The 24,603-nt window shown below is 47.5% G+C and overlaps 3 protein-coding genes across 10 annotated transcripts in view; 1 reads left to right on the top strand and 2 right to left on the bottom strand.

Moving 5' to 3' along the window:
- Positions 1-517: 517 nt before the first annotated feature.
- On the bottom strand, positions 518-16,990 carry TAT (tyrosine aminotransferase). 3 transcript variants are annotated; one of them, XM_041400373.1, is made up of 12 exons: positions 16,906-16,990; positions 8,178-8,420; positions 7,894-7,998; positions 7,022-7,089; positions 6,483-6,641; positions 6,165-6,303; positions 5,595-5,647; positions 5,072-5,224; positions 4,040-4,168; positions 3,522-3,605; positions 1,898-1,996; positions 518-1,187 (listed from the first exon to the last, which is right to left on the bottom strand). In XM_041400373.1, exons 2-12 carry the CDS (start codon positions 8,410-8,412, stop codon positions 1,044-1,046), a joined length of 1,368 nt encoding a protein of 455 aa, XP_041256307.1. In that variant the 5' UTR covers positions 8,413-8,420; positions 16,906-16,990; the 3' UTR covers positions 518-1,043. The 3 variants fall into 3 exon arrangements, with proteins under 3 accessions (XP_041256307.1, XP_041256305.1, XP_041256304.1); XM_041400371.1 differs by lacking the exon at positions 16,906-16,990 and adding an exon at positions 15,726-15,755; XM_041400370.1 differs by lacking the exon at positions 16,906-16,990 and adding an exon at positions 10,033-10,092.
- MARVELD3 (MARVEL domain containing 3) lies at positions 16,255-20,007 on the top strand. Of its 5 annotated transcripts, XM_041400375.1 has the most exons (5): positions 16,255-16,557; positions 16,712-16,809; positions 16,923-17,194; positions 18,743-18,830; positions 19,826-20,007. In XM_041400375.1, the coding sequence occupies exons 1-5, from the start codon at positions 16,499-16,501 to the stop codon at positions 20,005-20,007; spliced, it is 699 nt and encodes a 232-aa protein (XP_041256309.1). In that variant the 5' UTR covers positions 16,255-16,498. The 5 variants fall into 5 exon arrangements, with proteins under 5 accessions (XP_041256309.1, XP_041256312.1, XP_041256310.1 ...); XM_041400378.1 differs by lacking the exons at positions 18,743-18,830; positions 19,826-20,007 and adding an exon at positions 18,312-18,692; XM_041400376.1 differs by lacking the exons at positions 18,743-18,830; positions 19,826-20,007 and adding an exon at positions 18,312-18,692 and having other exon boundaries at positions 16,923-17,253.
- The window catches only part of PHLPP2 (PH domain and leucine rich repeat protein phosphatase 2), a 31,021-nt gene continuing 25,776 nt past the window's right edge, over positions 19,359-24,603 (bottom strand). For both annotated transcript variants that reach the window (XM_041400367.1, XM_041400368.1), the window contains one exon: positions 19,359-24,451. In XM_041400367.1, the coding sequence (XP_041256301.1) occupies positions 23,312-24,451 (1,140 nt within the window). In that variant the 3' untranslated portion in view covers positions 19,359-23,311. The remainder of the gene's footprint in view (positions 24,452-24,603) is intronic.

Genomic DNA, 24,603 nt, shown 5'->3' with positions numbered 1-24,603 from the left:
GTACCGCTGGCATGTCACAAACACCACATATATTATGAGCCATGGGGTGCCACCCCATGATTCACCACTACAGCAAGAAAGACAAGCCAAGCCTTGAGTATTTAGGCATGGCTGGCTCCAGTCCTGGGGACAGTTGCCTCCCTGCAGCAGCAAGCACAGCACCCACTGCTCTGCTGCGGTCCACAGTGTGGGAGGCTGTGAGGGTCAAGGAGAAGGTGCAGACAGGACTGTTCTGTGGGAAGTGGACAGGCTGCCACAGCAAGCTGCCAACATCATCAGAGCAGGAGGGACTGGCTCCAGTCTGTGTCAAGCTTTCAGGGCCCATCCTGCTCTCAGGGTTGGTGGGTTTCTTTGGGGGTCTGGACCACTCTCACCATATCCCTCCTGGCACACAGGATGGCCCTGGGCAGGCAGGGACATGCCTGGTACACTGAAATACCATCAGGTGAGCAAAGGTGACCCACACAGTGACCAAGCCTAACCTGACGCAATAGTAGGACAGTGCAGGACTGCCATGTCAGAATTTTTATTAGTAAAAAAGTTACAATAACTTACTCCCTTTATCACGCAAAGGGCTTGGTATAAAGAGCTCTGGCCTCCTAAAGTAACGCAGGGAAGTGAGAGGTGGGTACTTTTCTCTTCTCCTCCAAGACAGCAGCCTTGTCCTGTCCCCAAGGGGAAGTGTGGCCAGCACAGGAGCCACAGGCCAACAGGGCCTTTGACACAGGGCCCAACCCAGGAAAAACCTTCTGCCCCTGCCTGCAGCTGGTTCACAGGTAGCACAGACCAACACAGGGCACAGATGCTGAGTCTACAGAGACATGGGGGACTGGAAGCAAGAGACTGTGCAAGCTCTAGTGGAGGAGGAGAGAGAAGTGTCTTCTTTCCATAATGCTGAGGAGTCTGTGGACCACAAAAGGTGAAGCAGCACGACAGTGGCTGCTTAAGGCAGAGAGAGGTGGGGCTGGCTGGAAGCAGCCTTGCCTGCCCAGCTGCTGCCTCATACAAGGTCTAGCCTGACAGAGGCAGGGGGCCACCTGTAGCTACTTGTCACACTCCAGATCCTGGGCCCCTTCAGCACCCTGGTAGTGCATCTCACAGAACTCCTGAATGCGACTGCAGGCCTCCAAGATCATCTCCTCGGGCACGGTGATCACTACGCGGAAGAAGTTTGGGTACTCAAAGCACTGAAATGAGAAAAGATGAAGCTGGCAGATTACCTGGGATAGTGCCAGTTTTAGAGCCCTGCCTTGGCACCATGAGCTGCATCAACACATGAATACAGTCAATGTAGAACAGGAGGGCTTTGTTCTTGCTCCCTTAGACCGTTTTTCCTGTTCCAAGCAAATCTCCCATCTCTATCGTGTAGACATGATGCTGTGAGGGGGACAGGCCAGAGGACTTTGTGTGAACTGTGAAGACCGGACTGTGCAGGGAATGGGCTGAAAGGAGTTAGCAAAGGAGAGGGCTGGAAAATATTTAAGGCTCTGTCCATATTCAGTGTTGGAAGTGAATGCAAGGCACAGATGTTCTCAGCCTTCCCTATGTCTGGAGGGGTGGGGGACTGGAAAACAGACTGAGGAAAGGAACACAGCACCTTCAGCAAGGAAGTGTGCAGGTATATGGATTTCAGGGCTACATCTCTGACAGGCTGAGAAATACTGGGCAAGCCTGGAGTTGGGAAGATCCTGGCAGCCTGACTAAGGGCTGTTAGTGTGCCACAGACTGCCACACACAGCATGGGCAGCTGACAGCCAGCTCCTACACATTACTACATTACTGTGGACACTTGCATACACAGCTCCCAGTCCTGAGAGCTCAGGGATGCAAACCCCTACAGTTTCTCCCACCCAGCTCTGGCCTTGCAGCTCCTTGGGGCTCTCAGTGTTAGGCTCACCGTGGCTGGCAAGCAGAACACAGACTGCTCCGAGATGAGTCGCTCAGTGAACTCCACGTCATTTTCAAACTCCGGAAAATGCTCCATCTCTATCTCAACCTGCAGCAGAGGGATGTAACATGGCAATCAAGGGCACCAAAACTATCTACAGGGTCCTTGTTTACACACATGGCCCAATGACTTCCCAGTGAAGAGCAATTGTCTGCCTTCAATTTTTGCTTATGTTTTGGGCTGCCTGGGATGCAAGACAGAAACATATAAATGAAAACTGGGCTTCTGAAAAAGCCTTCATTAACTACCTAAAAATGGAATTTCAGTTAAATGCTGCTTCAATAAAAAAACACTTGATAGAAAAGACATGGAACCAATTAGAAGTGAAAAGGAATAGATAAGACATTGAGACAGAGCTTGGTGGAGAACTCAGTATGCATTAATAATCCTGTCACGCAAGAAAAAACTAATGCTTTGGTTTAAAATAAAAAGAAATATAGCAAGGTCTAGAATATTACAAACAAAATAAATCCTTGTAAAATGACATGAAAATGGTAAAATCTCCAATAAATATTTCTTTTTTGTATTTGGAAAGAAGGCAGCTGTCCATCTCTCACATAAAGACAGTGCTATTCTGGCCATTTGTTTATAGAATCCCAGAATGGATTGGATTGGAAGGGACCTTAAAGCTCATTTAGTTCCAATGCTTCCACATTGGGCATGGCTGCCACTCACTAGATCAGCTTGTTCAGGGCCTCATCCAGACTGACCTTTATAACCAAAGATTTTAAACATCTCATGTAAATATTCTTAAACAGGTAATTTGATAGATAATTTGCATATATAAGTTCTGAAAGAGCTAGTAGAAAACAAAAATAAACACATGATTTAATTTGAAATAGATGGCCAGCTACTGCAGAAATACAATAAGTGTGAAAGAATCTTAGAGCTGTGCCTCTACATAAAAAGCATAAGCAAAATGATCTGTGTAGTTCTGAGTAAAATTTGAAACAGGGTAAAGTGATAAGGATTTTTCTATAGAAATGAGTGAGACAGATACTACAGTATTGTCCAGTTCTGAGTCCACATTTTAAGAGTGAATGAAAAACTGGAGACATTATGAGATGGAACAAAAGAAAAGAAAAAAAATTTCAAATGTGTCAAAGTGTCATAAATTTCTCAATTGAGCTTGATGAGATGAAAAAGGAAATTTCAGCATATTATAAACCTTCAAGCAAACAGGCATGGGAAAAGGCAGAAGAAAAGGCAACACCACAGGCAGAAGACAGGCATGCTACTCTGAAGAAGGCTTCATCTTCTACAAGAGGTATGATATTTTGCCTTGTTTTATAGGGGCTTCCAGTTGCCAGCAGGATTTATATCCAGGTGAAACAGCCTTGTCTTGAAAAGTAAAAGTCATGGAGTTCTGTGCAGAAGCAAGTGGGTTAAGTCTACTGGCCTCTGCTCTGTGAGCAATTCCTGCCTGGCCTTCTAAGGTGATCAAGGGATGCATTTACCGCACAGGGCAATTTGAAAGTGCACAGTAATGGAGACCTGGTGGCAAGTACCAATGTGAAACATTGACTAGCCCTGGCAACCAGACCTAGTGTGAGTGCTGGTGATCCTCACTTACCATCAGGTACATGGCTCCAGAAGGCCTGACAGGCTGAAGGCCAGGGATAGCTGATAAGGCAGCATAACAAAGGTCAGCATTAGACTGAAAAGAAAAAAGGAGAAATTTCAAAACAGGAGAAATTCCAGAAAACAGTTTAGTGATTGGAAGCCAAACTCTGGACTAGGACTATGAACAGATTTGCCTACTGCAAATAAAGGGACAACAAATGCAAACAGCATGGGAGATCATGGCCTTGAGTACAGCAGGTGTTACTGAGCTGAGCCCAGAAAGTCAGTGCCAAACTTCATCCCCTGGGTCAGCAGCTCCAGCTGCAGAGCTAGGCTGCCTGAACGTTATCACAGCATTTCTGCCCACAACAAATTCTGCTGGAATTTGATCTGTTGGGTCATCCTAATCTCAGACAAAACTGCAGCTCCAAGTGGGGAGGAGGAGAGGAAGAATGACGAACTAGAGAGGAAGGACTCCCTCCAAACAATTTTTGAACAGCCCTTCTTGATCTATAACAGCCTGTTTACCTTGAGGATGCTTAGGGTGTTGTGGTAGAACTCAGGTGGTGTTCGGTGCAAGATACGCTCCAGTGCTCCTTGGACAATTGTACAGGGTCCTAGGATCCTTTGACTCAGTCTTAGAAGGCCGTCCCTGATCTGAGAAAACATAATACTTACAGCTTAGATGATGCTTCCCTAAAGGAAAGGAACAGCTCCGAGGCTCACTTCCTGTATTTCTACAGCTGTTCACACCCTTCTCTTCAGTGAGCATACAAAGTACTAAAGAACATTTGTTTGACCATATGCCAGGTTTAGCAGACTATTTACAATGTCATTCTCTGTTCCTCCATTGCAGATTGAAATGCCAACAGAGAAAACCTTTGGAGCTTCCTGATCTGACTCAAACCAGGCCAGAATATAGATAACACAAATAAAGCCAGAGCTGTTCCAAATACAACTTTGCATTTCCCTTTGGTTTGCGCCCACAATCCACACTTTCAAAGCCAGGTAAGGACAATCAATATTAGCTTTTCTGCTCACTCATTTGGTCCTCTCTTCTCCCTCTTCCTCTGCAGAGAGCCTTCTAGGTGGAAAGGTCACTGCAGTAGATGGTTGTCCTTGTAACACAGCTGAAAAATAGCCAGATAAAGTACTGGCAGCACTGCAAGGTGCTTTGTTCTTACTTTTAAGAGAAACCATGTAAGAGCACATAGACACCACACATGGACTCCACATGCCCGATAAGCCATGCAATACTTTCAGTGCACACTGGAGCTCTCTGAGAAGTTAGAAGCACAGAAAAAGGACAAGGCGTGTATTAATGACCAGCAGAGATACAGAGTGAGTTACAGTGTAGATGTGGGTAGAAGACCATGTCTGGGAGCAGATGGAGTAAGGAAGGGACATGAAATAGGGGCAGAAAAGCAGGTAAGCACAATTGGGTAACACCCACGTGAGAGCAAAAGAGCAGTACCTGCCTGTATCAGTTAGAGACCTGGTGATCCACATACTGAAGACTCTGCAAGTCTGTTGCCATGACAGCAACACAGTGGTTCTCACCTCATTACCAAAGATGTCTCTTCTGTCATGAATTAGGATCCAGCCCATGCGCCAGCCAGGGACCAGCCATCGCTTTGCCAAGCCACCACAGGACAAGATTGGCACATTGGTGCTGAGAGTTGCAATGGGTTCATACTTGTAGTCAGCAAATACCTATGATCAGAGACTGTGTTAGGGCTGTCCCTGCCTCTTACTGTGACAACTGGGTGTGAGCATGAGCCTTAACAAGAAGGGATGCAGGGAAGTGGTGGGAAACCGATGGTGAAAACTCACAGCTTCAAAGTATGAACATGGTAAGTGCACAGACATAAAAGCAAGCTGTTCAGGAAGAGGAAGGGAGCTGGACATAAGAGGTTCCCCTAGGACTCTGCCCCAAAGGATTGGGAGCTCCAGGCATGGACCCAGGCCCTGGGAAGTAGAGCTGTCCCTCACCTCTAGAGACCTGGCTGCCACGGCCAAGGATTAGGTGCATCAAAAAGGAGAGGCAGCATTGCGAGTGCAAAGGACTGCAACAGACACTCACCATGTCTCCGTAGATCTCATCAGCCAGGATGGGCACACACTGTCTTGATGCCACTGTGGAAGAGAGGGCATTCAGCCTGGCCACCTGCATTCTCCGTGGGAACAAACTTGCCCTTTGCTGCAGGGCCTGGCAGAGCTCTGAGGGAAGCTCTGTCTCAGGGCACAAGGTCCCTATCTTCCTCCTACAGACTATTCATTTGGAGAGCCTGACCACTGGGGATCCTTGCCCTGACTGGGCTTAGTTCTGCTCCAGCTGGTGGGGACTGGCAGCACAGCCTTCCCTGTCAGGACAAGGAAGCACAGGGCTCCTGTGAACACTCCCAGTGCAAAGCCAGAGGGGAGAAATGAGCAGGCCAAGTCACACAGAGCTCTTGAGGAAGATACATGATTTGCATGTTCTTGCCTAGATAAGACAACACCTCCACACTGAGCAAGCCCTCATTCCTGAGGTAGAGTCAGTCAGAAGCAAAGCCTTTGGTAACGGTGCTGCGGTGATTGAGATATGAGCAAAGGGGGCAGACAGCAGACTGCAGCCATGCCCCAGGCCCCAGAAACACACAGGCAGGCTCACCTGCCAGGATCTCCTGGAGGTGGCTCTTGCGGAACACAGAGCCACAGGGGTTCGATGGATTGTTCACAATGAGGCAAGCTGTTTTCTCATCCACCAAAGACTCCAAGTGCTCCAAATCAATTTCCCAGGCCTTCTCTGGCTAGTGAAGTGAAGAGAAAGGGAAGTAAAAGCTGAGGAACTGGACTTAGCACACAAGGTCAGGTGTGCCAGGGCACCCAGGGTTACTCATGTTGCCTTCACCCACTTTCCAGGCAGGGCCAGGGTATTTCTGAGAGGAGAAATATCAGGGCTGCCCCTTCCAGGCCTGCCACTACTTACCAAGAGGTTATAGAGTTTGACCTCTATCCCCATAGACAATGCCAGAGTCTTGTACAGGGAGAAGCCAGGCCGTGGCACCAGGATGTTCTGGCCTGGGTTGGCCAGCACTGCCAAGGCAAGCTCTATGGCCTGGCTGCAGCCACTCGTTAAGATGACATCCTGCAAAGAGCACAGAGATGTCAGTGGGAAGCACAACTACTCTGAAGTACTCCGAACACACAGGAGTGACATAACATCCAGGCTCAGCTCTGCCAGGGAGAGATTCTCAGCCAAAAATACAGTGCCAGGGCCTGACTGAAAGCAGGGAAACTTCAGCTGGTGGAAAGCAAAACCTCTTCCTGGGGAGGGTGGAGGAGAAGGGCTCAGGGAAGGGATGAGAGCAGCAGGAGGCCACCTTGGGGCAAGATGATTTGACTAGCCTTTAGTCCTGTCACTGGGTAGGGAGGGAGAGCTGGGGTAGGGCTCCCATGCCCCATGGTCTGCAGGCAGCAGCACCCTGTCTGCACTGCAGTGGGAATGCCTTGGCTGGGCACCAGTACCTGGGCCTTCAGTGGTGCCTCCGGGCAGTTGTAGTATGCAGCAACAGCTTCCCGGCAGGACTGGTAGCCTGAGGAAAGACAAGTCAGACATGGAAAGGAGGTTTTTACAGATTCTTTCCTTCTTATTACCAGTACTGTTTCTTTCTTCTTACCAGTACAAGGCTCACAGCTGCTGCCCATCTGGGGAAAGCCCATTTGGTGGCATCCCAGGGTGGCAGAAACTGTCCTGCCTCAGACCAAGCATCATGCAGCCCCAAGGCTGGGCCAGAATGGCCAAGAGCAGGGACAAATCTTGGGCAGGGAGGCAAACTCTGGCCCCAGCATGTCCCAGGTACGGAATTGACAGAAGCAGAGTGGAAGGTAGCCAGAAGGAAGCAAAGACATGGCTTTCATTGTTTAGCAATGCCACTGGGGCAGCCCTCCCTGTCACCAGATGGAGGGCCCCATGATACAGGCATGATCTATGCTCTGTGCATGCTTTTGACACTAACTGCAAACAAGGCTCATGGTGTCAGTGAAGTCAGGGAGCCCAAGGGAACTCCTGGTTAAGGCACATCAGAAAGGAGCTTGGCTATAACCCACAGCAGGGACACACAGTCCCCAAGCCCTTATAGGTTCTTGATATCCTGTCTGCCCCAATGGCTGGGGCAGCTAACAGCTTCGGCAGGATCTCCAGGCCTCAAACAGCCCACACAGGAAAGAGCACACAGGTGTATCTGGGGGACACATACTTGTGTGTTCATGTGACTGTTGGTGAGGGCAGCTGTAGGGTGCTAATGGAAAGATGTCTGTGGGCTCCATATACCTGCTGTGGGGTAGCACCTGGCATATGATGTCATCCAACTCTCACAGGATGAGCTTTGTCAACTTACCAACAGACGGAGCATAACCATTGTACTGTCCTGAGTCCAAAACCTCCTTCACAGCCCGTGTGACCTCATCATTTGTGGGAAGGTTTCCAAAGACCGTCGGGTCTCCTTTTTAAAGATCGAAAAAACAGTAAAGTTCTCGCTGATCTGTGACAGGCACAGAGCTGTGTGGTTGTCTGACCTATCCCTTGCTGTTTGCACAAACTTTGTGCTTCAGAGCCCTGCAATCTGTCAGCCACACAGTTAATCCAAATACCTGGAGGCTTCAGCCACAGGACTATGCTCACCTAAGGACAAGGAGATCATGGCTTTCTTTGGGTTGGGTTCCACCTTCATGCTGTCTACAATGGCTCGGATGGGATTGAAAGTCTTCTTTGACATTTCAGAAGCCCTTACAGCCCATCTTGGCTTCCGACCCTTCACCTTCCCTGGTGATATGGTGTTCCCAGTGTTCTTGAGGTGAACATCTAGCAGAGGGGCATGATCTCCATGGCCATTCACTTGGATCAGGTACGAGTCCATCCTGAGAGCTGTCAGTGCAAAGTGAATTTCCTGGGCTTAGTTAACACATGTCAGACAAGGAATCTTGTTTGGGGATGCATTTGGGGATGCAGCCCATAGGTAAAACTTCCAAAAGCTGTAGACACTACCTACTGCCTATGGACAAAGCAGCAGCAGCAAGTAGGGCCATATTTGATGCCAGGATGTAGTGAAACCCCATGCATAAGTGAGAGAGAAATACAGTGGGAAAGATTAAAGCACTTCCATGTGTTAGCTGCACCCCTGCCTAGTATGGACCTCCTGCACTGAGGAGGAAAAAGCCCCACTAAAGCCAGAAGCCAAGAATTAGCAGCATGTTGTAGTCACTGCTTGACTGCAGATTCAGTATTCCACTGACAGAAGGACCAAGTCACCCACTTTCTCCCCCCAGCTATCAACTTGTACGCCTCAACCTGCATACACAAGGGCTGGCCCACTATGTGTGTTCATATGCAGTATGTTCCTCAGACAGACAGACAGAAATGCAGCACTATAAATCAAATATCAGATGCCAAAAAGGTAGTTGTTCTTCAATGTTACCAGGATGCATTGGGCAGTGGCAGGATAGAGGTTAGACACTTCTGTCAGCAGAGAACAGCCCAGCCCAGAGAGCCTAGAGCAAAACGCAATGCTTAGGGAATGGAGCAAGACTTGGCCATCTTAGGAGATCCAGGAGGCAGCACTGTGCCAAAGGACCTGTAGTTCAACCTGAAACTGAGTAACAAACAAGGCACAGCAGAGAAACAGCTGCCTCCAAGACCCAAAAATGGACACAAAAGTGACTTACACATCCCAGCATGCAATACCCAGAACACAAGCTAGACTAGGCAGGAAAAGCCTAACTTACAAACTGATGATGACCCAGGGATTTCCACCTGCAGCTTAGGGATAGGGCACAGAAGAGGCAACCCTCCTGGGCCACAAAGTCTGTTCTTGCTAGTACTGGCACACTACCTTGTAATCCTGCCACAAACTGCTTATGCTTTCTATTCTGTCCTATTTCTCTGCTCCCCTGAAAAGCAATTCAATAAACAGTGGCCCTTTCCTGATGGTAGTTGCATAGCGCCACACTCACAGTTATAGCACAGCTTCCCCTTCCTTGGCAGAGGCTGAGCCAGAAGGGCTATAGTGTTACCTGGTTCAGACAGGATTTGCTACCTGAACAAATTTCTCACTGTTTCAGTGAAGTTTGCACCTAGAGATGCCCATGCTGCTGCAGTTAGTCTACCAGCAGTGCATTATTAGGCCATTTATAGCAGCCCAGGCTGATTTAACAGGGTCACAAAGCAAGATTTCAGCTTTTCTGCTGAAGCCTTCTGTGTTTCCTTGCCACCAGAAGAAAGTCAGCTGAAGAAATATACAGCAGGGCTGCACAAAAAAACTCAGGCTAGAAATGAGCCATGTATCTCAATTCAACAGCTGGGCTGTGCCCCAAATACACAGTCTATCCTAGCAGAGCCCTTACACCACCCTGCAGCATGGTCCTTCTGAAAAGGGGAGCTGTAGACACAGGCACAATAGATACCTTCAGTGTAGGTGGCCAGGGAAGAACTCCCCACTACCCACCTGAAAGAAGCAAGGCACCGGAACACAGCACCTTACCTTCTACAGCACAGACACGGAGACACCAACAAGCCTGGGGGTCCAGACCCTAGTTTTCATCCAGGACAAATCCCCTTGAGAGGAAAGTCCTGTGAATTTTTGCCATGAAATAATCCCCAAAACTGGGCGTTGAGACTGAATCATTTAGCCATTGGTCCACAGAGAGGGCTGCTCTCCCCACCCAAAAATGACCTCTCCTCCCCTTTGCAACTGTAGTCATTTCAAACACCTGGAACATGGCTCTGCATTAACTCTTTCTGGGGGCAGCCTAAGGACACAGCTTGCCTTCCTGACGTGCCTGGGCTGCCACCCTTTGCCACCACTTTCCTCAGTCTGCAAACACTGCTGGGGGCAAATCTGCAGAGTCCTGGTATTCCAGCACTAGTACCTTGTAATTCAATGAGAGTGCACTGATGGATCATAAAGCTTGAGGAAGCCATCAGTCTGTCCTGACCTGAGAGCTTCTGGGATCCCAATGCACCAGCTGACAAACACCTGTTTGTGGCTTCATTACAATTGGGAGGCATCTTCCTCAATAAACTAAAGGGAGGAAAGCACTTCCCTAGCCAGTACTTTGGAGGCACCAGGACCTGAAGGATTAAAGTAAGCTCAATTTGTCATTGGTTTGGAGGTCTTTTTTGTTTGTTTTTTATTTTGGTGTTTTGGTTTTTTTTTTGTTTGGTTTGGTTTGGGGTTGTTTTGTCTTTTTTTTGTTGCTGCAAGACCCAAGTAAACTCATAATTCTGGCAGCCAGCAGAAATTATGCAATTCTTCCTTCTTTGATGGTATTGCAAACCACAGATGATACCATTCCCAGAAGGCCCTTTTTTGCTAAGTGATGTGAACCTATGGCTTCCTGCCTCTTAATTCCTGCATGGTTAGGATTAATGAGAGATATCTGCACTCTTTCTGCCTTCCAAGGGTTCCTCCAAGTCTTCCCTTATTGCCATGGCAGCAGATGGCCAGAGACTGAAGAGTTGCTCAGGGACAAGAGGGACTTGCCAACCTTCGAGCAAAAGTCTGCTGATGCCTTCACTGCAGAGGCCAGTGGTCACTGTGAATTTTACCTGTTTATACCTGCACCTGAGTTGGAGGACAAAGGACCTTGCATTCAACCCATGCTCACTACACAACCATCAGTAAGGCTTCACCTCCCCAGGTGATATGAGTGGCCCCTTCCCTCAGTGCTGTGGCTGGGCTGACACTGCTGGGGAGCCATGACCTGCTGTTGACCCCAGGATTGCATTGGGCACTTCTGAGGCCACAATGGGGGCCAAGGATTCAGGGTTGGAGGCAGGTTGGAAGGCGGTGGAATGCAGACAGCAGGTCTAGCCAGGATCCTTAGCCCCAGACTGGAGGGTAGACTTCTCATTGCAACTAGCCCCAAGGCCTTTGGACAAGGAATAGCAGCTTTCAAAACCCTTTCACAGAGCAACATCTTGTATTGAAGCTGTTTGGACTGTCTTCCGCTGAGGGCTACACAATTTCTCTCTTCTTTTGACTGAAACCTGACATGAGTAACCTTTGGAAGTTTATGCAACCCAAGCACCTATGGGTTATTTTCTCACTTCCCTCAGCTGGCCCCATCTCTTGCCATGCTGCAGCCCTGGCAGGGTTAAACACAGCATTGGGAGGCTTCAAGGACGATGCTGTACATTCTGCCTAGCAACAATCCCCAAACTGACGCAACTGGAGCCCTACCAGTCATACTGCACACAGCAGTGGGGTTCAGGGGAGGGCACAGTGGAAGTCTGTTGCCAAGGTGGGGAAAAATGTGGCTCTGGAGACACAGGAGGCTCAGTTACATAAGGCTGAGAACCTGGTGAGAAGCAGGGTGAGGACAGAAGTGTACAGTGGCACCAGTGGGTTTCTCCGGCTATTACAATGCCCTTCTCCTCTCACTGCATGACTCCAGTCCTCCTCCAGATGTTTTCACATGGGGTATGCAGCCCCTATCCTCCCACCCCTTGTTGTGCAGTGTTTCACAGGACAAAAGCATGAACACACAATTCAGCAGTTAGTATTCTAGAAAATGGCCAAGCCATCCTTCCATGGTGCGGTGAAAGAGGCAGCCATACCCTGCAGGATGCGTTTCTGCTAGCAAGGCTGCCATCTCTCTGGACTGTCAGATCCTATGCTTCCCACTAACATCCCACCCCACTGACTTGCCTCCACCCTCTGTAGTTTGCTCCTCTGTCCCAGCAGGTCAAGCCCACATGTATCTTGTGCATACCTCTTCAGCACCCTCTTCCTTGTGTAGCTTGAGCAATTGATTTTTATCTCTTCCTATTGGAAGGAGAAACTAGTGATAACTTCAGCATTTTTTATGGTACTGCCTTTCTCTGGTAACAGGGCTCCCAGAGTCCCATTTCTGTGAGCAGAGGTGAAGCCAGTAAGACCAAGCAATTTGGCTTCCAGACTGAGCTGCAGACACAAAGCGGGACTGGCAAACAGCTGCTTAAGGAGAGCACAGGCTCAAGCACTGTTGCACTGACAAACCTGTCTCTGTCAGACTGCAGGTACAAAAGGATAGTTTTGCCAATTCAAGGTGCACTGGGAGGTGCAGGGACAGACACCCAACCAGTACTCTGCATAAAAATCCACCAGGGTTAGTAACAAATTACTTCACTTGTTACCTCCTTATATTTTGCTTTTATTTCCAGCAATTTATGTCTACTCCTTCCAGCAGACTGTACTCCCCAGCCACTGACCACTGTGGTGCTGGGTGGGGACAGAGTCCAGCAGGTACAGGAGTCTGCTTGCTCAGCCTGGGCACTGTGTCCATAGCCAGCACATTGAGAGACACAGAGTGTATTCCAGGTTTGTGGGGAGGTGAAAGCACCAGTGAGCTACAGGCCCAACAGCCAGGATGAAAGACTTGCAATTCCTGTTACAGATGCTGAGAGGAATGTTCCACAAAGTGTGAATGTTACTGGTTCCTGAGTACAGGCACAGTGAAAGAAAACATCTTGTCCAGACTTGTGTCTGTTTACATCCAGGTAAATATTACCCAGGTAAGTGCATATCCTGTGTTTGACTTACAGCTTCAGAGACTTGAGCTGTTGCATGATATGTCATAGCAGCTATCCTGCAATGGCCTTGGAGCCACTGGGACAGTAACCAGCTAATGGGGGTGGTGTGGAAAGGGATACAGCGGCTTTGTGGCGTGAGATGACACTGTGAGCTTATAGTGGATGGTGTGGGCAGCACCAGCACTTCCTTTTCACACAGATGGGCCAGACTTCTCATGACTGAATTACAGCCCCAGTGATGGAAACCTACCATCTGCTTACTAATCCACTCCTGCAATAACTGTTCATCTCCTTATAAAATGGTGGAGTTGGAGTGTGTGTGAGAAACATTGAGGGTGCCTAAAATAAATCCCTTTTGCTTCAAGCTAAGCTCTCTGTTTTCTGACCATGCCAACAGCAAACAGAGTGAACAAAATATTTCCCTGCTCTTGACAAGAGATTTTTACAAGTTTGTAAGTTGTCTAGACATCTCTCTATTTACAAGCTTGCAAGCTGTTAACAGATGCTAGTTATTTCAAATGAGATGTCTGCGATCAATCTTTTTCTCACAGGTTGTATTTCTAGATATTTCTTTTGCTTTCTTCTGAATCCCCTCCAGCTGATTCACTCACCTCTGGAAACACAGTGTGCAAGACTGAGGCCAAGCCAGTGCTGAAGTGGGGGCAGAAGAATTTCTTCACACGTCCTACATGTGACATTCCTGTTCATACACCCTAGAAATGTTAGTTTTTACGCAACAGGGTGACATTGTGGACTTGAGTTCAGTTTGTCATTCACAGTAACCTCCAGTTCTTTTCTACAGTACTGTTCTATCGTCATCATGCTGCACTCATTGTCCCATGATTATTTATTTATGTGGGACAGTCAATAAATCTGGTTGTGGTGTTCAGCAGTGATTGTGCTGCAGCTTCCAGCTGCCTCAAACTGGAGACATATGAGGCAGATCATGACTTGCTCCTACCACTTTACCCTCCAAGTTCCCAGGGAGGGCACTGAACCAGGTCAGAGCTCTTGGTCCATGGCAAGCCAAACCAGATCGTTCCCTCCCTTAGCACAGCAATGATATCAGAAGTAGCCAGAACCAAAGAAGCCAAAAATAATACTAATAAATAATTACAAAGAGAACCCAAAACAGTGGTGAAGATTAATACTGGTATCCTCAATTTCCTATTGCTCTGTTCTGCTGACTGGTATTTGTTGCAGTAAGAACAGGAATCCAGAAGATGATGCTGACCAAGTTCAGCTACAGTACTTTGAGCAGGAGTGAAGTGACACAAAGCATGTTTTTAAGATTTCTCATTATAGCAACAGAAATTAAATAAGACTGACTCACTTCTACAGTATCTTGAAGCTTGTACCTTACTTTTTAGCAGCAAACACTCTAGTAAAACAATGAACACATCTCCAACAGAGCAAGACTTCCTGTCTTTGAACAAGAAAATCACACACAAATCCAAAGAAAGCTTTATCTCAGTTTGTTGGATGACCAGCAGCAACACTCTGCACAAGAAACACTTAGTTCATCCCTTCTTGTGACTCATGATTATTCAACTTAGTTCTTCATGTCCCTTTCAGTTAAAAGGTCTACTAAGAAAAATTGCACTGTGCATGACCCTAGAAGTTCACAAATGGTTGCTAAAACTTTTAAACCCACCCAGCAAGGAGGCCTGCTTTCTGGCACGTCAACATAAGTGATGCAACATATGCTGGTGAAAAGGTGTGTGCAACAGCCTCACTGCTGAGCACCGGCACTATCTCCAGACTTCTCATCCTAAGCTTCCTATGGATTCTCCATTTTTTAACATCACACACAATTTCTGTCTCCTCTATCTGAACTGAGCATTGAAACAATGGTTCTTTTGTTTTCTTTCTCTCTTATCTCATTCTAAGTAAATTTTAAGATGCATTTTCAGATCTCCAGTGGAATCAGGTGAAGTGTTGAGGAGAATGTTTTCCTACAGTGCTGAGGTGCAGTTTTTAGGCTTTTCACCATATAAGTCTATAGGGTTATTGCTGTTGCTGCTGTAGAGACAGAAGGGTGAAACAGTCTTACTGTTGCCATCAGTCTTACAGATGGAGGAAATGTATTTCTGCATCTTAGAGACAAATTTGGAATGTGTGCCTCTCAGGGCACATATTCAGGTACTGTGTCTGAGACCTTACACTATAACTGTTTTCCCAAAAAATGTGTTTTCCTAAATGTAATGAAAACATTTAAACATTTCTTTGCTGCCTTTTTTTTTTCTGTAAAAGCAAAGAGCTTTTACAGGCAGTGTTTGGTCAAACTCTTGAATAAAAGCATTTGCTCTGAATGTGGAGTTTTCTGTATTTCCAGATTGTCCTGCTGTTTACTTTTCTCCCTTTCCTGAATCAGCTCTGCCCTTACCAGCCCTGAGAAATGCTGGCACTTGTACATGGGTGAGATCCTTGCCTTCACTCTGGCCACCACCAATACCACAGGAGTAATTCATCACCTCCTCTGCTGGCAGGTGATGGCTGCTGTGCTCTACCAGGATGGGAGGACAGACTGGCAGCAGGACATTATTGTCAGTAAAAAGGTCCCATCATATAGTCTGAAGTGGCCTCTGGCAAAAAGACACCAAAGGGGTCTACTTGGTTCTGTATGGCTAAATATAAGGTAATGTATTTAAAGAAAATTACCTGAACATGGTCTGCCAAGGGCTGAACTGGAACCTCACAGCTGCACTGCAGGGCAGATCCCATGGTGCTAGTGACTGTCGGGAGACAAAGGCTCTGTGCTGGGGCAGCTGGAGAAGCCACAAAATGCTGTGCATTGCCAGGACAAGACAGACAGTTGTTCTGCTGATGTAAACTGCCAGTGCACTTGTGTCTTGAGTGCTGCATAGAGGTGCAGTCACTGCATCACAGGATGGGTTATGGGGAGTTAGGGCAGGCCCAGAGAGGCTGGGAGTGGGTTGCATAAGGGAACAGAGAGGCACGGATGAAGTTTGCAGAGGCACGAGGGGGCAGAAAAACTGAATTAAGAACACACACCAAAACTCACAGCACAGGAAAAGGTAGAACTTGTACAACTGTGAACATTTAGTTAGTTAAATTTAGTCAATTTCCAATGTGTTCTAACAAGCATGTTCTGTGGCAGGTGAGAAACCTCGAGGCGTTATGGCCACAAGGGGCTGCGGGGAGTGTGTCCGTGGGCCGAAGGGGAGCGGGCACACACGCCAACAGCGGCTGAACCGTGCGCAGGTCCCGGAAGACCGCGCACCTGCGCCGGGGAGCTGAGCACCTTCAGCCGGGGCAGGGCCTAGCCCGGTCGGAGCTTCCACCGCCTCAGAGCAGCGCCGGCGGGGCGGAGGAGAGCGGACGAGACGGAGCTCACCGCGCCGGCGGTACCCCGGGGCGGCCCGGCCCGGCCCCCCGTCCCCAGCGCCCGCGGAGCGGGGCCGCGCCGGGCCATGGCGGAGCGGGGCTGCCCCCGTGCCGCGCAGGGGGGACGCGCCGGGGCGGGCAGGCGGTGAGGGCAGCGGGCGGTGAGGGGCAGCGGGCGGTGAGGGCAGCGGGCGGGGATCCGCGAGGGTCCGGGTCGGCGCCGGGGCTGAGCGGACCGGACTGGCGGCAGCGAGGGGCCTGGACGGGTCACTGCCATCCCTGCCATCATCTCTCCTTAGCGCCGTACCCGCACCAGAGGCAGAGGGGCCGCGGGGAAGCCGCACCGTGCCGGGGTCGCTGGAGCGCCGCCGCTGCCTGTACCTGCGCACGGGCCGGGGTGAGCGCGGCCCGCGGGAGCCGCTCCCTCCGTCCTGCGGAGCGCAGCGTCTGGCCCGGCTCCCCCCCGGGCGCTCCTCTGGGGCCGCAGACTCACCTCGGCCTCCCCTCCAGCCTGCTGCCAGATGGTGGAGGTCCTGCTCGCCGCCCTGATCCTGGTCTGCAGCTCCGTGTCCTGTGGCTCGGCGGGAGGATACACCGGCCTCCCCGCCCTGGGGGGCATCTACTACTACCACTACGGCGGGGCCTACAGCGGCTTCAGCGGAGCGGATGGGGAGCGAGCCCAGCAGCTTGACCAGCGGTTCTACCTACTGAAGCTGCCCATTGCGAGGGCCGCGATGGTCGTGGCAGGATGTCTCCTGGTCTTCCCTTGTGTTCTAATTTTGGTTGGTGTTCTGCAGGTCCCGTGGCACTTCCCACCATGGCTGCTAATTGAATGCATCTTGTACGTAGTGATTGCAGTTGGCACAGTGCCTGCTCTGTACTATTTCCTCCATTCTCTGCTGAGCGTTTATAATTCATCAGTGTGCAAAGAGAGAGAGAAGCTTTATCAAAGCAAAGGCTATCAGGGCTTCTGGTGCAGCTTGCATGGGGCAGAGATTGCTGCTGGTCTATTGGGCTGCATGGCTGCCATGGCATACCTGCTCAGTGCAGGCCTAGCTGTCAGAGATTATAGGACAGTTCATGAACAGAAACAGAAGCCACTGCAATTATAAAAACTTTCAAATGATTCCTCCACTCCAGTAATGGTCTTGATTTTTGCCAGTCTCCTTTCTGAGATGAAGCAGTATGCTTTCCTTTCTTCTGGACACTACAGCCTTAATGCTACAGAACATCCACCAAGCTGGCATAGTTCTAAATATGGTAGAGTCAGGTTATTCCTAGCTTGAATTTGCACTATTGAGTTATTAGTGGCTCAAAGCTGATGCAGTGGATTGTCTCTGCTTCACAGGCAGCCCTTCCATCCCACTCTCAGGTGGCCCCTTCAGTAGTGAGGCCTTGCTACCAGTACTGCCGCTACATGCTTCTGTCAATTAACAGCTTTTTGTAGCTGAAACTGTCTACAAAAGGCATGTGACTTTGCTGAGAAAAGAGCTCTTAAAAACAAGTGACTGAGGCCCATGATTGTGACAATTAAATATTGCTTCCTTCTAGGTCTCTTGGAATTAACAGACCAGTGTGAACATGACATTTATAAGGTCATGAAAAAATCCTGAAAAAAACTCTCAAACTCAGTCTAACTTGTGATACAATGCCTTTTCAAATTCCTGGAGAGGGTGCATTTATGTATAAAATGGTCTTTTTATATAACTTGTATATAAGAGTTTTGCTTAAAAAAATGCCCTAGATTGAGATAATCAGACAAAAGCTTTATGAGGTCAAATGGGTGATTGAATATAAAGTATATTGTTTTCAAAATACATTTGCAATGTACAAGTTGGAGAAATGAGATGCTGCTCTTAATTTTTTTTTTTTTTTTTTTTTTTTTTTTTTTTTTTTTAGAAAAACTTTTATAGGAAATTTAACTGGGAAAAGTAGCACTAGAATCACCAACTCATGTCTCAAAATGAAATGCCACTTCAGAGCAGTGTCCATTGTATGCATTGTTCATATGAGGATGGAACCACCGCAGTCTCACAGATAAGTTCTGTCCATATTAAAAAACTAAACATACCAGAAACATGCTTTGCCTTGGACATAGCTCTTCTTTCACTGGCACCAGTGACTAAATCCTCACAATTACCAAAACCATGGAACACTATTAGAACTAGAGACACTAAAGTAAAACAGATGCCAAGTAGGAACACACTACGTGCTTTGGGGTTTGCTTTTTTTTTGCCTTTTAACGTCAAGTGTCTCAGCACAGGGATTTACATGGACAGTTCATTGTTGTCCCGTTTCTATTAACATTTCTGTATTTCCTCTTGTTGCAGCTACTTCTAGAGCTGTACAGTGCTATTGAGAGCAAGTCCACAGGGCAGCATTCCTCTAGCAGGAAACAGAAAGCTGCCTTAATAACTGGTAAGCCTAATTCTACCCTCACAGTGTTCTGAAAGAAGTTTTTGTGTGGAAGGCTGATGAGTGAAGTAGCACACAGAGCTCAGTGAATGACCTGCAGCACAGCTGCTGCTAGACACAGCTACCTTTGAATGGGATATTGCAGAGATTTTTTCCAGCACAGTAACAGAATCAGAATAAGCTGTTAGATGAAAGTAAAAATCTTTATTGCTAAGTCAGCTGAAAATTCAATGCAAAAATACTCTTCCTTCATGAACCTCTCTGTACATCCAAATAAAGAATCAGTGGACTAGTGTTTTCCAACAATCACGTTATTTGCCTTTCCAAAGCAGTACATAGGCCACAGTGCTGAGGGCACATTCATTGGACAACCTACTCCCATACACAGTAAAAACAGGGATCATTATAGGTGCATGCTAGAGTGGGATACAGAAAATACTCTCCTTTTTAAAAACAAAAAAAGCATGAAAAAGGATTATTTAGTAAACAGTTGGTACACTGCAATATTTAACATGCGCCAGATCATATTAATAATTTTAAAAAGGTAACATTTTAAAATGTGAAAAAAGAGGAAAAATACAGTTGAGTCTTTAGAGAGCAATAGTACAGCAGACAATGATTGCACAAGACCAAAGAGGTGATCTGCCTGAAGAAAGGCCTTTGGCAAGTGACACAAAAGCCACCAGCATCTATCTGGAAGGAGTGCAGAAACCCCACAGGTCCAAAGCCTTAGGTGTGGCTGAAGGTCCTGTGTACTACAGGAAAGATTTCAGACTTCACAGCAGCTTGTCCCTGAAAGAGGAAAATACTTCCTCCTCCTTCTAACAGGATGTTACCCTCCCATCTAACTGAAGATTGCAGTCTGGTATGAACAGTCTGTGATGCTGCCTCCACTGGGCCTGTTCCTTGTTCTGGGGGCAACTTGGAGGCTCTTACCTTTAACACCTGGGCCCCCACTACCCACCACTCAATATAACCTTTATGGGTTCCTTTTACAGAAGCCTTTCTGGACAGGACAGGACAGGACAGAGCAGTGCCTTCACAGTACCTGTCTCAGCAAGCATGCTTATCAGCAGAGCCAGAATTACTGAAGAGATGGACCAGCAACCTCCTCAGCCTCACCTGGCTGTGGCTGCGTGCAGTGTGGGAGGGCTTGCATTGCTCAGCAGGGACAAAATAGCCAGAGGACCTCAAGGTGAGAACCCCTCTCTAACAGCAAGTCTGCAAATGAGTGGGACATTCTCAGTGATGTGGTTATATTTGATGGTCACATAGTATCTCTGCAAACTCCAAAAACAAAAATCAGGGAAGGGACTGGAGAACAGGAAGATAACTGGGAAGACACTTTCTATACCCTGCTATGAGTCCTTCAGTAGACTGCCCATTCATACCTGTTCTACCTACAGCAGTGCTCCTTGGGAGCTTGAAATCTAAGGTAGTGTTAATAAATACAGTAGGGGAGACACACAGGGAGGAAGGAAAACAAAAGGTAGTGGAGGGAAGCACTCTGTTCTGTGCGTTGTCCTCACCAGACAGATGAAGATAACCCAGCCACACCACTGACTGACCAATGTCAGAAAAAAACCCATTTCTTTGGATGACAGTGACGTTGAAGCGTGTCTCAGCAGTTGGAATCTTGTGTTAGAAAATCCAAGACATTTGCACAAAAAAATTATGCCAGTGTCTTTGCTGACACCCAAAACTGGCCTAGGAAAAAACAGCGCTTTTTGTGATGAACAGGCACTATTTTTAATGCATGAAAAAGATTTTGGATGACTGGAGAAAAAGCATCACAATACTGTGGCTGAAATGGAAAAGGAAAAGCTTAATCCTTGGAAGAAGCACATGGAAAATACCCAAAAGCTGCTTGAGGACACCAGCGCTTGTCTTAGTCAGAGAAAAACTATTTTGAACAGCTAAAGTCAACTCAGCCTGTGCTTCCCAGAGTCCATAATACCAGCTTCACAGAAATCTGTGGATTCTGCCTGGAATGGAAGAAAGATAACAAGCCATGTCTTCCATGACAGTTCACACCCATAGAAAACAGGAGCTGGCTGTATTTAAACTCCCTTTTTGCTTCAAAACCAGAAACAGCACTGGAGAAAAAGTCCAAGTAGGAATTCTTTCTGTTCCATTCTGCCACTACCTCTAAGAAGTACAGTTCAGAAATCTGCATGCTCTATTGCAGAGCTGTGTTTTCCTTATTCCTTTAACACTGAGCTAGGTAGAGCTGTTCATTACTAACTCCTTGTGGCAATTCTGCATGCAATACTACTGATTCAGACTGGCAAGGATACACTGGACTTTCCACATCAGTGCAAGGAACAGAGACCTGATTTGCATTCATACGTGCCACTCAGAGTGCAGGGCTTGTCAGAGTCTTACTCAGAAATAAGGGTTTCTGCATCAGTCCCATACTGAATGGAGGCTGCTCCACAGCCTTTCAGATATCAGAAACAGTGAGGCTAGGCACAGATATTTGGTAAAATTATCACCAGTAACAGAATCCAAAGTTGCAGTTGAATACATTGCAGATGAACCTCTCCTGCATACTTACATGATGATAACATGAAAGAGTTTTGGGGTTTAGCATTTGAATCTTTTCTGCTGTTTTTCCTCTGCCTAAAGGATTCAAGTGCTGTTGTTTCTGTGACTTTAAGAACTAGCTTCAACCTCCAGTTCCAAACGAAATAAGCATTTAAACAACCAAAAATTGTGAGAGTTTAAACTTTGCAAAGAGTTGGGTTGTTTTATGATTACACTGCAATTAGCACAAAGTATATCCTAAAATGTTGCTCCTTGTGCATGACAGAAATACCTTTTTTTCCTAGTGAGAAGAAATTCAAGGTGCTCTGAAATCTCAGTAAAACTCCATTAGATTTTGTCTAAAGATCTATATTGACAGAATTCCACAAATAGTCTGCACAGTATTTCCTCCTGAGCAAGGCCCAAATTTGATCCAAAAATAGAAAACTCAAGCCCCTCAGATCTCTTCAGAAGAAACGTTTATGTTTTCTTCATAAATATATAATTAATGAAGAAAAGGCACTAGCCCACATCACAGTCAGGATTATTGCACCACTGACATGACAAGGACAGCTGCTATCCAGCTCTGTCAGGAAGGAAGGCAGATCTGCATGCTACAGAGGCAGTGACCTCCACAACCCTTATACAAGATGACAACATGGGCAGCCAACTTACACCCTGCACCAAAAATCCAAATAGAAATACAAGGCATCTGAGTGCAGACTAGCCAGTTCATCATTAGTGGGACTGTTTTAAACATCTTTTTCAGTGCTGATAAAAATGTGAATAAGATGAAAAGTTTAATTTTTGCTTTTGTGCTGAAGGCTTAGGAACAAGTACACTTTCACCTTGTTTGTGGCCAAATTGGGCACATACCATGAAATGCTGGTTGCTGTGTATTTGGAATATGACTCCTGCTTCTAGAGGCAAGCAAAGATGCTGTAGCTGACAATGCAGAGGTTTATGTTGATGGAAAAGAGCACTGGATGCTTCTGCCAGTCTTAGAGCAGCACACCATTGTTTACAGCTTGGCTCTTCTGACTGACCACCGAGACAAGCACAAGCTCCTGGCTTTATCCCATGTCTTCTGTAGAGGAAGCCTCTACTGTGAAGCATCCATGATGAAGGTGGCCAAGCTGCTGCTGAGGTGGGTCTGTGCTCTGCAGCTGGAGCCACTAGATCTACACATTGCCTTATTCAACCAGTCCTCATCTTTCCTATGCTCCATATAAAATGCATCGGTTGGCACCTGCTTATCACTCAGCTGTGTTTTCTCATCCTGCACAGAATGATCCCACCATAACCTTCACTCTCCCCTACACCAGTGCTCATCAGAACACTGGTACCCTGAGTCCTCCACTATCCTAAGAACATTAATTGGGAAAAGTCCACAGCATACCTGCTGTGGAGTGCTTTCTCCCCTAACCCTAAATAATAAAGTGCTGGGCTGAAAGGGAAAAGAACAGCTTAAGTGCAATAAATAAAAGTGCTTGCAATTAATACAGGAAACCATTCTCAGGTCAGCCTCATTGCAACTGTCTGTATTCTTTCAAGGAATAACAAAGTCAGGTGCTGGGGGGGGAGGGTGGGACACTGCATCAGAAATGTTCACAGGACTCTAAACACTGAGCATTTCTCTCTCAGCAGCCTCCTCACCCCACACACACATATGCCAGCCCCTTTCCAGCACAGCTGGCAGAATCTCAGGGTTCAAAGACTTACCAGACAGTCCCTAACACAGAGCTCAGCTGCTGATCTGTCTGCTCATAGAACAACTGAGATGCTACAGTGGTTAAGTGGACAGCCTAGACGTTGGCCTTCCTGATTCTTCCTCAACTCCATTAAGGAAGCAGCAGGTGTCTGTACTCCTTGCAGATCCCAGCTCACTCAGAGGGCATGACAGCCCTTATTAAACAGAGCTTCCTGGGACAGATAATGTGGGAATGGTACTCGTAGGGTTACAGAGCTGTGTCAAACTCCTCTGGCAGGGATGCTGCATGCTCTTCTTTCAGCTCCTGATCTGCTCTGTCCTCCTGGTGCTGCTTCATTTGTTCCTTCACTTCCTCTTCCAGATCAGGTGGCACCACGAATTGATCTTCTGGCTCCATCTGGGATGGAGCAGCAAAATAGCCTGTCTTCTTCTTGGGTGCCTCTGTCGCTACTTCAATGAGGTTGAGGCTCTCCTCCAAGGGCACTATGGAGCCATTGGAAAGCTTCTTTCCATAAAGACAACATGTGGAAAGAGATTTTTGGAGTTCACACTTCTCCTTAACCCCTCTCTGCACAGTGTTGCTGTTTACACTGTTCTGCCTCCGAATGATGAGTACAAGCCCAGAGTCATCCTCTGGCCCTGGAGTAGAAGAGCTGTACTCTGCAGCAGGATGTTGTAATTCCAGAGCCTTTCCTTTACAGCAATGGATGTCCACCTCTACCTCCACTTTACTGCCATTTGTCATCACACCTTCCACAGGCTGCTCATCATCACTATCTAGACCATTGTCAGACTGGTTGCTAGAGAAGGTGGCACTGGAATGTTGGCGCTGAAAGATGCTTGAGGGGGGCACAGGATGTAGGCTGCAACGTCGTTCTTGTCGTGGTAGCAAGCTGCCATCGAGACCAACAGCACTGTGTTCATCTGATGCAGTAGAGCCCACCTCACTGCTAACCTCAGAAGCAGACAGTTCACTGCTGAACTCTGAAGCAATTCCACTGCTACATGAAGGTGTTGCTGGTTTGGTGGTGGTAGAACTAAATCCCCCAGGGCCTGTCAGAGTGAGGCCGTGCATCTCACACGTGCAGTTGTCCTCACTGATGTTCAGACATACCACCATTGCACCAACATTGTCTTGGCAACCATAGCTTTGGGCTAAAGTGCAGAGTTTCTTTGCGGCAGCTAGTGGGTCGTGTAGGTGCCGCACAGCTGAGACAGCCTCTGCATAAGAAAGATGTTCCCAGAGAGCTTTGTTCCCTAGAAGTAGCAATTCATCTTGTACAGTCAGTGGAATGGAACTGACATGTGGTTTGGGCAGGATCCAAGGATGCAGGTACGTGCAGCCCAGCATCCGAGTACAGCAAGTCACACCATTGACTTTATTGTCCTGCAGACAAGAGAAATAAGGCAGTAGCATGGGATGTGCTATTACATAATTTAGAAAGCAAACTTTTCCCTGCTCATATGCTGGTTTGGAGCCTCGAGAAATGTCAGTTACACAGCTGCAGCATTGGAGAAAGGGATCTAGGTGCAGGTACT

Source organism: Onychostruthus taczanowskii, unplaced genomic scaffold, assembly GCF_017590055.1.
Source record: "Onychostruthus taczanowskii isolate IOZ18803 unplaced genomic scaffold, ASM1759005v1 scaffold18, whole genome shotgun sequence".
Classification (NCBI taxonomy): domain Eukaryota; kingdom Metazoa; phylum Chordata; class Aves; order Passeriformes; family Passeridae; genus Onychostruthus; species Onychostruthus taczanowskii.
The sequence above is the reverse complement of the archived record's forward strand: the minus strand, read 5'-3'. Positions and strand labels throughout refer to the sequence as shown.